Source organism: Leptidea sinapis, chromosome 43, assembly GCF_905404315.1.
Source record: "Leptidea sinapis chromosome 43, ilLepSina1.1, whole genome shotgun sequence".
Lineage (NCBI taxonomy): Eukaryota > Metazoa > Arthropoda > Insecta > Lepidoptera > Pieridae > Leptidea > Leptidea sinapis.
Window position 1 is genome coordinate 6,076,414 of NC_066307.1, and position 13,459 is coordinate 6,089,872.

General features: G+C 32.6%; 1 protein-coding gene across 1 annotated transcript; it reads right to left on the minus strand.

Annotated features, from left to right (window-relative positions):
* Positions 1 to 369: 369 nt before the first annotated feature.
* On the minus strand, positions 370 to 9,535 carry LOC126977006 (uncharacterized). Its single transcript, XM_050825646.1, has 6 exons — positions 8,869 to 9,535; positions 8,457 to 8,694; positions 6,476 to 6,722; positions 5,312 to 5,545; positions 4,904 to 5,081; positions 370 to 3,729 (listed from the first exon to the last, which is right to left on the minus strand). The coding sequence occupies exons 1-6, from the start codon at positions 9,379 to 9,381 to the stop codon at positions 3,562 to 3,564; spliced, it is 1,578 nt and encodes a 525-aa protein (XP_050681603.1). The 5' UTR covers positions 9,382 to 9,535; the 3' UTR covers positions 370 to 3,561.
* Between the last annotated feature and the right edge of the window lie 3,924 nt (positions 9,536 to 13,459).

The window sequence follows — 13,459 nt, forward strand, 5'->3', positions numbered from 1 at the left end:
AGAATTTTTGTGAATCCTGAGTGGCATTGCAGTGTAAAAATGGAGAGGGCGTATCAAATACCATCAACTAAATGTTCCGCTCGTCTCGTCGCTTAATTTCATAAAAAAAATATATAATTGTTATATAATATTGTTTATTGACTTTTGCCATATTATTAAATCATTGTCATCATAACTTTGTGAATAATTTGTGTAAATGAATTAGTTATAAATTTTGATAGAGCAGGGGTGAAATAGTAGTCGTAATTTTTTTTACATAGAAAGAAGAATGAAGTCAATAAAAGTAAATGAATGCAGTCAACGTTATTTAGGTTCATATTTAGTTATCATACTTCTAATATACTCTTAAGTAAATAAAAACTCGCCCAATATTATTATAATAGGCATTTTATTTTCCACATTTGTTACACATACATACATAACGATCACATCAATAGTGTATCCACTTACTTTAATAATATCAATTAAGTCTAAAATATAAAATTAGGACAGCTTTAAGGAAACCAAATTAATTCGGAGAATATTAACAGTGCCAACATCTCAACGGGACTATGTAGTTACCTACAATTTTTAATATTTATTTTTCTAAAAAAATCTAGGTAAATATCCCAATAGTTATGGCCCTGTCAGAAATATTACTCGATTCGTATTATTTTGATTGAACAAAAAAAATATACTTGCCGTCGGGGATCCTGGCAGTTATGAAGTTCTTTACGCCTTTTCTTTTAAATTCTATTTGTTTAAATTTAGACACTTTCGAACAACCCTTAGGACCCGATATGCAACTTTCTTTTTCATTCTCTCTAAAATCTGCATAATTGTATTCTTTTTTTCCAATACTATATAATAATTGTAACAGTTTAAATAATATGGATAATACATTCTTAAAACATTTTAAATTTAATTCTGAATTATTATAAATTTGTAAAAAAATAATGAAAAAGAAAATTTAAATACATAAATTGGAGTAACTTAAGGCACTGTGCTATTGTAAATAATATATCTATTAATTAATATGAGAATATTATATAATTACTTAAATTACACATCTGTACTTTGTAGGTAATAGGTATCATAGTAAACTATTTAATTAATATTTTTCATTGGACAAACATTGGCGTTTATTTCATACACAAACTTATACTGAAAAACATTACATAGACATTAGTTTTCTTAGACTTAAGTAGGTACTAAACGACTGTTGTGCAGCATTTTCAGTTGCATAAAAAAAACGTATCGACAGAGTCGAAAGGCCGGTAAAAGCATAAGCGGTGGGGATCACTTTGATACCTCAGTTCCAAAGAATAACAAGTCTAAAATTCAGTAAGTCTCCGATAAGTATGAGAAATTGTTCCATAAACGATAACCCGTCATTACCACAGAGAAACAAGTAAAGAATGCAGTTAAGTTTTTACTTCGTATATTTCTTCACAAGTTTAGAATATTTTCGTGTCATACAGTAACAACTAGTTTTTTTCTTTTGGAACCCTATTCTGAATTGTTACCTTGGAACTGAGGTATCGATATTCAGCTGATTGTGTACTCAGCTATGCTCTTAAATCTTTCGTATGCTTATTTCGGGATTTACAGCGAAGCCCCGATACAAGAGAGAAGATACAATCATTCCGATATATTAAGCCGTTCGAAAATAAAAATAATTTATCACAAGTTATTGCAGTCTAAAGTCTAAGCACTCATACCTCACTCACCTTTCATGGACCATTACAGCTACCCGACACTCGACCATCACGTTTTTTATCGTCCACTCGTCCACCAACTCATTGTAAATGCACAGTGAAAACACAAACATGCGACCAGGGGCTTCTGACCGAGTATCAGTGGACTGTTTGAGGGCTTTCCGGTGAATACCGGTATAATAAGTCCCGGTGGTTCCCACTTACTCGTCTGGCCTCTCCCGCTCACATCTAACCTTTCATACATGATCTCTTATTATTCTTCATCTGACCCGCAATATACTGCGCAACTATAGGTAACGCCTGCTGCAAACTATATAGATGTTAGAAGAAGAAAGAAGTCTTGGCTTAAAATCATAAGGGAGTGGACTGGCATCAAGACAGTCCAAGAAATATTCCGCCTAGCCATGAACAACATGAGTTCAATTTAAAATTCGAATTGGAAAATCTGACTTCTGACCTCGAGTAATAGAGAGGCACGTGAAAAAGAAAATGACCCCTTTTTAATACACACCCGACCTTATCGTTGTCCACTTTACCAACACTTTCTTCCACATTGATCCCTTTTTAATACACACCACACCTGGTCGTTGTCCACCTTTATGCGTGTTCTACATTGGCTTTATAAATTTGTGCGGTTAATCTCCTTTCATTCACCCCCCTCTATATGACAAACCACCCCATTCTCTGATATCTGTCACTACCTCATCTCTTAACTTAATTTTATATTATATCATACTAATATATATATCAAATAATTATTACTCTTTCTTAACTCAATATGATATATTTGGGACTTTCCAGGTTGGAACATGCTCTCACCACAATACTACACATATACGATATATATATTAACAATACTAACAAGACAGACAATAGTATATCTAACATAATTCTGGTAATGTAAAAAGATACATTCTATTTAAATTGAGGGTTTACAGTCGTAAACCCTCAATTTTAAAGTGCAATATCGCACGCACGCAATTGGCGGGCTATTACTACTAATCATACGTCAATACGTCATAACAAAGTTGACTGACTATAAAAAGTCTGCTCACTCGACGTGTTTTTGTTTGTGTGTGTGACTTTTGTCAGAGACAGTTTTTATCTATTGCATCATACGTCAATGGTATGAGGACAACATTGGCTTAATATAAGTAGATCACAATTGCCTCCAATTAAAAAAAATTGTCTAAAAGCTCAACAACAAAGACAAATAATCATATTAAAATACAAGAACAGTAGTATCATTAATTTTATACACAGTTTTTTACAACTATGTAGTAGCAGTTCATATACATCTCTTTGGGCATTTCACTCATTATTAGCGTGTAGGTTATGTACTTTATAATTAAAAAAATACTGGCAGCCATATTGGAATTTTCATGTATGATATTCTTTCATGTTGTTCTGGAAACATACTAATGAATTTGAACCAAACGCAGCAAATAAAAGAAATGCTTCAATGGATTACTTATTAATTATGGAATCAACATTCATATTATTACAATGACTTCAGAAATAACTATCATTAGGTAAGTATATTTTTTGTTTAATATATAAGTAACCGGAGTAATATTGGCCAATATTTAATAGTCTAGACTAGGACATGACTAGTTTAATTATACATAATATATATTTTATTATATGAGATCCTTAGTAATACTGTTTTTATATATTTATATGTACATGGTTTATTAAACTTTATATAACATTAGTTGTGTATTAATAGTAAAAGTTACGATTGGCTTGGTTTAAACATATTCCTATTGATATAATTTTGTACCATTTAAAAAGCCATCGAAACAATTACTATCCAAAGTTTTAATAACCCTGACCTATAATTCAATATAATATTCGCGATAATTCACCCAATGCTCTGCAAGGGGTGTTTGTATTGCAAGAGGTTGTGTAGATTTCCATAAACCATGTCCTTTGGGCTCGATATTACAAAATAAGCAAGTCCAAGTATTGACACCACCGCGCGCCATATTGAAAAGTGAGTCCAGGTGTTGTAAAACGTTGGTATTGTTGGCTGTGAGAAAAAAAATATTTTCAAGATTATTATTATCACATTTAAAAGGAAAAGTAAATGATGATTAATGTCAGAGAACATTTCTTTCAGTATTCGACATTCATTAATTTTTTGATGCAGCAACACAGTGTCATTAGCTTCTATTGCCTTATAATATTGTCTCTTGAGGTAACAACCAATATTTATGCTGAATACCAAAAATCTCAGAAATATCAAATCCACCACACAATCTGGATTTTTTTTTTTCGAAAATTATCAGTTTTCATGCAAAGAATACCATGTTCTCACAAATGCAACTGAAATTTTGTCATAAACTAAATCTCTAGACGAGGAACACAAATTCACTAATGCAGATAAGATATGAGACTATAAAAGAATTGAAACAAAAATAAATACGAATTTTTTGATCCATTTACAGCAATAGCATTATTTACCTATATAAGTAGAGATGAGTATGTCATAGAACATCATTTGGAAGAAAAAAAAGTGTGTGTGTCAGCTCCGAAGCACGACTGGAGTTTACTCCTCAAGAACGATCGTCTTTGAACAGGTACTAAACAAGTCCAATGGAGTCGGTTACAAACAGACATACAGCAGAAGCTAATAATAGCGTATTAATTAAAAAAATATATATAATATATTAATAAATATTAAAAAAATTAAAAAAAATCATAGTTAATAGTGAGTTTTGTTATGGTCCGGTACCTAATTTTATAATCAGTGATCAGCGCCATCTATAGAGAACCATTATGTTGTCGTATTACACGAAAGATTCAGTGTTCGATTTGGAAATACGAAATAGTTTATGAAAGTGACACTAGATGACGTTTAATCTAGTATTATTTGTTTTTAATTTGAACTTAGATGGGGTATCTGTTGTTGAACGCCATCTAATAAAGTTTAGGAAACTAACTTTCACTAGCCACAACACTTCTTATTGCAAAATAAAATAATTATCAAAAGTAACGCTAGGTGGCTGACAGGAAAATACAATGCTAATTGTTGCCTTATTTGTAAGTAGACAAAGTCTGTTTTTATTTAAATGAGAAAAACATTACTATCAAATTTTGATGAGCAGATTTTTCTTATACCGGACGACTTATATGAAAATCGATTCTTAAGGAGTAAACTCCAATACTATAAGATACAAGGAAATAGTTTTTTACCAACTCACCACAGTTAAGTTCCCGGTTATATTAGTTACATATGATGTGTATTGGAAGGCCATCAACTCGTCATAGCTCCTGGCTGCAGTGCAGATAATAAGACAAGCAGCATACAGTATCACAAGGACCATTGGCTGGAACCACGGCTGGAGACGACGGATTGTGTCTACACTTGTAACTTCTAACCTAGAATTACATATTATGACTATTTTACTATGTAAATATTTATCTACTACTTTTAGATTTTAATTAATTAGAGAGGATGGACCTCTGTTGTATCAATATTAGTATTTCCCAGTTGGGATAGTGCTTTTAGACTATACTAATAACTTAAATAACAATATAATACACTTAAATAACAATAATTAAAAGTAAAGGCTCTTTTGGAAGGCCATAAATACCTTGATTACACTCACCTGTCCAATACAGAAACTAAGCACAGAACACAAAAGAAATAATATGCTGACACATATGGCATGGTAACCACTGCATGAAAAGAAAGATGTCCTGCATCTAAGCTGTCGGAGTAACTGATCAGAAGCAGATGCATCAGTGATAAGCCACCCAGTACTCCATGGCAAGCTGGTGCACAGGACCTCCACGCCTTTTGGACACTTATTGCCACATCTAATGCTGTCACATCACCAAATCTGAAAATATTCAAAATGCTTGCTGTCTTAAATTTCCATGATATATAAAAGGATTTTTTTGACAATAATCAAGCAAGGAATGAGATTAGCAGGACATTCAGCTGATGGTAATTGATATGGCGTGTAACGCAAAATTCTGAGAGGCACTACAATTGCGCTCATCACCTTGACACAAGATGTTATGTCTCAATTGCCCAGTAATTTCACTAGCTATGGCGCCCTATACAACGAAACAATAATTTTACACATTACTGCTTCAAAGCAGAAAAAGGCGCCGTTGTGGTACCCATAATCTAGCCAGCAACCTGTGCAAAAGAGTCTCCCACTAGTATGTTGTTCCATTAGCCAAGTAGAAGCTGCAATATTTTATAGCTTAAACACAAACTCGAAAAAGAGAAAAAAAGCAGGCGAAACTTTTTAAGACCATTTCAAATTAATCATAGAAATAAGCACCTTGAATTAGAGTGGATGAGTTATTTTTAATTAAAATAAGCATCATATGAAAATAGTACACTTAAGGAAGTCTTAGTTCTAGAACTAAACATGTAAAAGATCATTTCACTTTTTCAAGACAGCAGTTATTTATTGTTATAAAAGAAATTAATAATAAGACTATAAATAGAATAGTGGCATGGCACCCTCAGTTCTTATTCATAACACCAATATCTGCTTGCAAATATTATTTTTATAGTGTTAATGAATATTTAAATAAGTGTTAAGTTTTTGCATGGTTTTAATAAAAGCTGGGTAGAGGATATATTGTAATATTGAAGATCAAACAGAAAACAAAATAAAAAATTTCATTTCATTACAATTTTGTGGGGATAAAAGTTTTGACTGAAAGACTCATTCTACCATCAAGGGCTAGAGTGGGAGCTGGAAAAAAATCTTTTGACAGTCATGTATATTAATAATTAATAAATTAAATACCTTGCATATTTTTCATCGTCTTTCGATTGTTGTGATTCAAGCATTCTATCTCTTGATACTGCTCTGAATGTTCCACCACCTTGTAGGTATATCTTGTCAGGTCTCCGAGAACCAAATGGATTTAAATGATCATCATTTGGTGATGTCAATGGTGAAGGTGATGAAAACGGATTGTCAATATATTGATCATGATATGGTACATTCGATTGTAAGCTTTCCAGCATGGATGTCAAATCTGTAGGTCGAACTGAAATATAGAAAAGACAAATTAGCAACCATTTCATAACCAAAATATCAATGCAAGTGTTTGGCTCGAGTCTCTTCAGTCTGTATGTTATTTTGTAATGAAATAGTGTGGAAGAGTAACACTTTAAAACATTCACCGCCAACAAAATAAATAAAAATCAATACTACCTACTTAAGGCGAATTTTGATTACATTTTTTGGTACATATAAATTTTTGAAAATATATATAAATGTATAGTATTTTCGTATACTATATTGCCAGAGTTGTCGCACAAAGCAACATTGACTCGCCTGAAACACAGACAATTTACCGACTACTACAAATGAACTGGACACTTGCTCGGATAAGTGGGAGGTGTCGCTTCTATAGCCCTGTCATACTTGGATCCGAGTGGTGAGCAAGGAATGTGTTAACTCAATATTGCAGTTTAACAAAACTCAGAGAATCATAAATTATCATATTCATTACTTATTGACATACATTTTAAACTGCGTACAAAATACAACCACTGTTTAGCAGTTGAAAATCTAATCACAATCAATAATACATTTATAAATTAATCACAGGGGGGGGGGGGCCGGTTTGAAGTGTGACATTATGTGACAAGAGGCGAGGAGTCCCAAATTTGTGACATCACAATTTTTCAAAATATGAGTATTACAACACGAAATTTTAAACTACAACATAACAACAACAACATACCTTCTCAAGATTAACATAAAAATGGTTGCAACTCTGTATCCATTGCCATAAGGTTTAATTTGTTTTATTGGCAAATTTTGAAACCACATAAATATAGGTAAATATTAACGTAAATAATAGGTAAATATTAACGTTAAATTATATGAAGCATACATGCATACTATGCTAAGAAAACTGAATTTTGTATGGATATAAATATAATTTTGGAATACTGCTGTTTTACTTTCATAAATTTTTATATGCAAAATTGCAAGGTATGTTATATTACATCACACAAGGTGGGGTCTTACAAATGTCACACAAATCGTGAAATTTGTGTTACATAATTTATGGATGGCCCCCAGGGTGTATCACTTAATATCAATCAGGTGTCTGTCATGCTTGTCTCAACATTTTTTCTCAAAAAAAAAGTATAGGACTTTTTTTTATGAATGAAAAAATGTGATTTTATTTTTAGAAATAAAAACTAAAATACTGAAGGTGTACATTTAAAATGGGTTTTTAGTACAGGCAATAATATGTTTAAATTATACCAACACCAAAAACTGCTCTATCAGAACTCTTTAATTCGTAGAGCCTGAATCAGTGCCCACCCTGCATCAAAGTTCCTATAGCCAAGTTATTGTTTACATTTCATCTTCACATACAAAACCTTCCTGATGAGATTTTTAAGAATCTAATTAGAAATCAAGGAAACTTAGATCAAAAATAACCCCACCCCATTTAAAGCTTTACAATATGATAGGAGTTTTCTATGAGAATGAAGTAGTCCAAATGATTTCAGTTTTCTTTAGTGTTCATTCCGCCAATATTTGTCTTTAAACAATTCGACATATTTCGGCTCAATAGGTGGCATCCTCTTTACATGTTGAGTTGCCAAAATGTGGCATGAGACTCAAAGCCTAAGTCTGGTCTGAGATTTGTGTTGGTGAAAGAAAACTCAAATCATTTGGATAATTATGGTTTCCTCAAAGTAAAACCTACTTCAATAAATTTTCTAGAATGATGTAGTTTAAAGAAGTGGATATTTACTAGACTTTGCGGATTTACTCTTAGTTCCAGATTTAAAAACTTTTGGGCTTATATCTCGTTCATTTTTAATCGAGTTTTCACTTCTTTCATCCCTGGCTTTTCTTCTTGTTTTCCGCCCCTTATGCCTGAGATCTCTAGACAATCCATTATTGTTCTGAACATCATGTGGCTCTATTTCAAGTTCACCACTTAATGTAACAACTTCATCCTTGTTGTACTCCTTTAAATAGTCATCCACCTAAAATAATAAAAGTCTAAAAATAATTTTGGCATACATTAAGAAGTTGTTGGTGTTCTAAAAACATATTCATGTATTAATAAAAGTTGGGATGGATATGTATTAATATTAAATTAAGCTCTAGGGATAAAATTCGTTAGGTACTTATTCCATAGAAAAAAATATGAATAATACCTTTTCCAAAGCTATCAGACTAGATCCAGGTACCTCAAAATCATGCAACTCTCTATCTCTATGCTTTGATGAATGTCTCTTTTTCTTTCTGTAAGATGGACTACGTTTTTCTCTATGTCCACTCGAAGGTCTTGACATAGTTTTCAAGAACTTCTCATCCAAGCCATTTGGATCATGAGAATAGAAAACAAATGATGGTTTGTCAGTTTTTTTAATTTCCTTCTCGACGAAACCTAATATATCCATTTTAATTTGATCATGAATGGGTAACTCTGTGTCAATAGATTCTTGTTCAGACTTGGTCCAACTCTCTTTAATTTTGGCCGTTTCTGGTTCTTCAGACGTACGAGAGGGTCCATCACCGTTCTCTGTAACATGGCCATTGGATAATTTGCGTGGTCCAGAACGACTTCGCGACCTCTCCTTGTGTTTTGCCTTAGGAGATGGGGATCTAGCGCTAGAATGAACCTCAGCAATTTCTTCTTGGACATCATAACTTTTTCCCGGCTTCATTATATTAATATCACAATAATCTCACTGAAACAGACTTCTTCACGTATCAGCTAAGTATAATTTGCATTATCCAAACATATTGTAGACAAGCAACACAATTCAAATACCCAAACATTTTGAAAATTCAAAAACAAAAGAAATTCGTGCATTTTAAATGTCAAACGCCAATCTTATGACGTCACAATGACGTCATTCGATTTCAGTCGCTACTGTATAATATTAACCCGCGAGGATGCGGACCTCTTTTTCGCTCACAAGCAGTCGCACGAGGGTTGAAAAGACCCGTAAGTTTTAACCTTTGTTTTAATATGAATTCGAATCAGCTTTTTATATGACTTTATACAAGAAAGGAATCGAAACAACGTATTATAAAGTCTTTTTTTTATTTATGTAAAAAAAAATACTAACAAAACTGCTTTTAAGCTGAGGTTCATCAATTCTATAATAATTTTGGCACTTTGAATTAAAAATAACACTAATATCCTTGCATCAAACATGCAAGATAATTCTAAATTATTAAAGCACAAAACATTTTCTTCTCAAAAAACATAAAAACTATCACCCTTTATGGATCTTTTTTCAAAGATATATGACATCAGACATGTAGATTTTTTCTTAGGCCACAATAATTACTAGTCTACTTATTCTTCTTCTTATACTTCGATTATTGTCACATACCTTACACAAAAATCTAGTATATTAACGTCAAGTAGACTTTTATCAGAAATGGCAAGCTATTTAAGTTTTCCTATCGTTCTTTGAAGGACACATTTAGCATGTTCCCCGTATGTCACGAGCAAGACCTTGGACCTTCTTCTAGTTGACCACTTCACTCGAACACTTATATACTAAGTTAGGAAAGGAACAAAAATAAAAGATTTCATAGCGCAGTAAATCGAATTATATAATCAAATTTAGCCTTAGCACGCAATAAGAACTGAAACCGGTTCAGCTCATTGTCGCTTTAAAAATACTGATATTTTGCATAGCTATATCCATTGGCAGCCCATAAATCTTTCGAGTTCAAATGCGCCTCAGAAAGCCTGTCACTGTGATACAGTTTAATACATAATGTATATAGTAAAACCCAAGCATTTATCATCAAGTCAATGAGGAAGCAATCTCTTTCTCTTGAGTTGTTCTGTTTTTGAATGGAAATACGTAGGTCACACTAAAAGTTTTGAGTTACTTAAAAAAACAACATGTTATAACCAAAATATTATGTTTATTTTAAAATATACTCTCGCATACATTTAAAACATATTTTCATACGAACGAACCATTTTTTATAACAGGAGGACCACAGATCTGAAAGCATGTTTTCTACGTGCCGATTGAACGCTATCACTGCATCGGTAAAAGTGAAACCTCTCATCAAATCTTTGATTGTGGGGAAAATACAGAAATCACAGGGTAGGCTAGGTCGGGCTATTTGCAGGATAGGTGATGAGTTGTACTTTTTTGAAAGCTAAAAATGGCTTAGTTTTGTTGGCTATGTTATGTTTTGTAGGACAACGCGGCTTTTTGGTAGTCTTTCGCAAACTTTTTTTATCACCCTGAGTAAACAAATGGTATTCTACCATTTGTTACCAGAAAAGAGTGTAAACACTCTTTTGATCTTCAAGTAGAATTGTGCAGATGGGACCCGTAGCCGAAAAAAAAATGGTGGTGGTCGTACTCAATTAGCATCTGTGAGCACCATTCAACGCGAGCCAGCTTCTGCTCCGCGGTCAGTTCATGAGGGATCCAACGACAACAAAGTTTCCGAACTTTCAATTCTTCGTATAAAATTTTCTGAATTTGGCTCATACCAATCCCCAATAGTCCTGGAATTGTCTCATCGGCGGGTTTTCTTCAATTAGCCGCATAACAGTAGCCACATTATTTTCGTTGACGGCAGTTGAAGGCCGCCCTTCACGAAATTCGTCATGTAAAGAAATCCAACCTCCCTCAAATTCAACAAACATAAGAACTTTTAATATCATAAAAAATCATCGCTCTAAAATCTTTTCGAATTAATTCCATTTTCGTTACGTATCTACGTTGAACTTTGATGTGTGATAAAAAACAATTGACCAATGATTTCCCGCCAGTTGTTTTTTTTTTGTTACTAAGAAGTATGCAACGTTTCAAAAAGTATAACATTCGAAATTCATCAAAGGAGCTGGGTCTTTTAGACCCCATTGTGACTCCTTTCGGGTTAAATGCCTATACCATGGAACACGACTAACATTGACAGAGCAAAACCAATGGCTAATTGTATTCAGTATTCTATAGTATACTCGTAGACACAATGAAATCCTTATTTCATTCAAATTAAATTTTATTTTTATTGTATATATAATTAAAATAAACTAGCGAATGCTTCCTCGCAGAACTATGTATATGTATTGATAAAAGAATATGTTCAAAATCAAAGTAAAATAAACTTTAGTTAAATAGACCTAAAAAAAGCTTATAATTCTTGTACCTACTACATTTTTTTGTTGAAAGGCTGTTTACTTCTTTTGAGATAGTGTGAATTGGATTGAGAAACTTTAGATAAGCTCGCTGTTACCACTACCAGGCTCCATAAAGTTGATAAATCATTTAAAGGGCAATGTATACGCTTTTATATCAAAGTCCCAAGTGAATTTTACTGGCACAAGCCAGTAAAGAAATTTAAAAATTCAATTAAACGGAAACTTTATAGAAATGCTTAATATAAGATAACGGATTACTTAGACGATAAAAAAGCTTGGGTATGAACTTGCTCTAACTCTGTTTTGATAAAACAAAATATTATAATTTTCTAGTGTATAAGAATTATTTTTACATACTACATTATGTAGCTCTTATTATTATAAGAAACCTTAAATTGACGATTCAAAATGATCAAATATGATTTCAATGAATAAAGATATTTTGACTGACTTTGACTTAGACGACGATTTAACGTCTACCGAAAGAGATATGTTTTCGTTTTGGGCTTAGACTTTAGCCTTAGAATATTAAGGTTTAGGCTGTAAGAAATTAGAGAATGACATAAAATGCCTTTCCTTAAGTACCTAGTATCCTAACCTTTGTCTCCTCTGTGTTGCTTCGTACATTAGGTACTCACCATAAAGACGACCCGATACCCGATAATGCAACTTATTTTAATTTATCAATCATTATCAAAAGTGCCTGGCGTGGATGACTGTTTACACCTTGTCACCGGTTACAGAAAACAATTAATATGCTTACGTTTTATAACTTGCTTTATTTCCGTTAGAAATGATCTTCTCTCTCGCATGCTTTTCATGAAACCGTCATATAATGTCTCAATTCCTCTCTGACAAATTTTTTTTTTCTAAGTTTCTATCGGTCAGAGGCCATGACTGGCAGGCGTAAGTGAGGCATGGCATTAAAACTGGTCTGCATAACTTTTATTTTAAGCTTCGTTAGCAAATTTGATTCATCGACCAGTATTTATGTATGTGTTTTTAGTTCTACGTTCTACTCGTATTTCTTCCTCATTTCAAGATTTGAATGATATTAAATGCCCTAGGTAGACATAATCGTCAACATATTCAATCAATTTTGCTTTATGACTCCTGTCATAGATACCTGTTTATCCATAATGATTATTTTTGTCTTCTCTTGATAAATCAAACAGAAGTAATTTTCGAGGTTTACTTTCTCGGCTGAGTGAGTTTTTCATGATTTGCATTTCTCTTGAATCTTCTGAGAATAGTACATAACCAAACATAAGTTGTAAGAGAACTTTCCCGTTAAGTTAGTTAATTGTAGCATATGAAATTTGATATAAAAATAATTTTAATCAATTAAACTCCTGGTTAAAATCGCTCTAAAATCGGAACCTAAGATTCTGTTATTCGTTATTACCAACTAATTCTAGGTCTTAAAGACCTTAAACCCATTTCAGATCTATTCTCACACAAGAAGCCATTTAATATTGAAAAAAAAAAAAAACACAGAGTAATATTTTAAACTTCGTGTAAACTTTGTACCAATAAAATACCATGATCAAATTGTATTTTATCTGCAAATAAATAGCTGTTGCGTTTACCATTCAAAAACAAGTCTCATATTATTA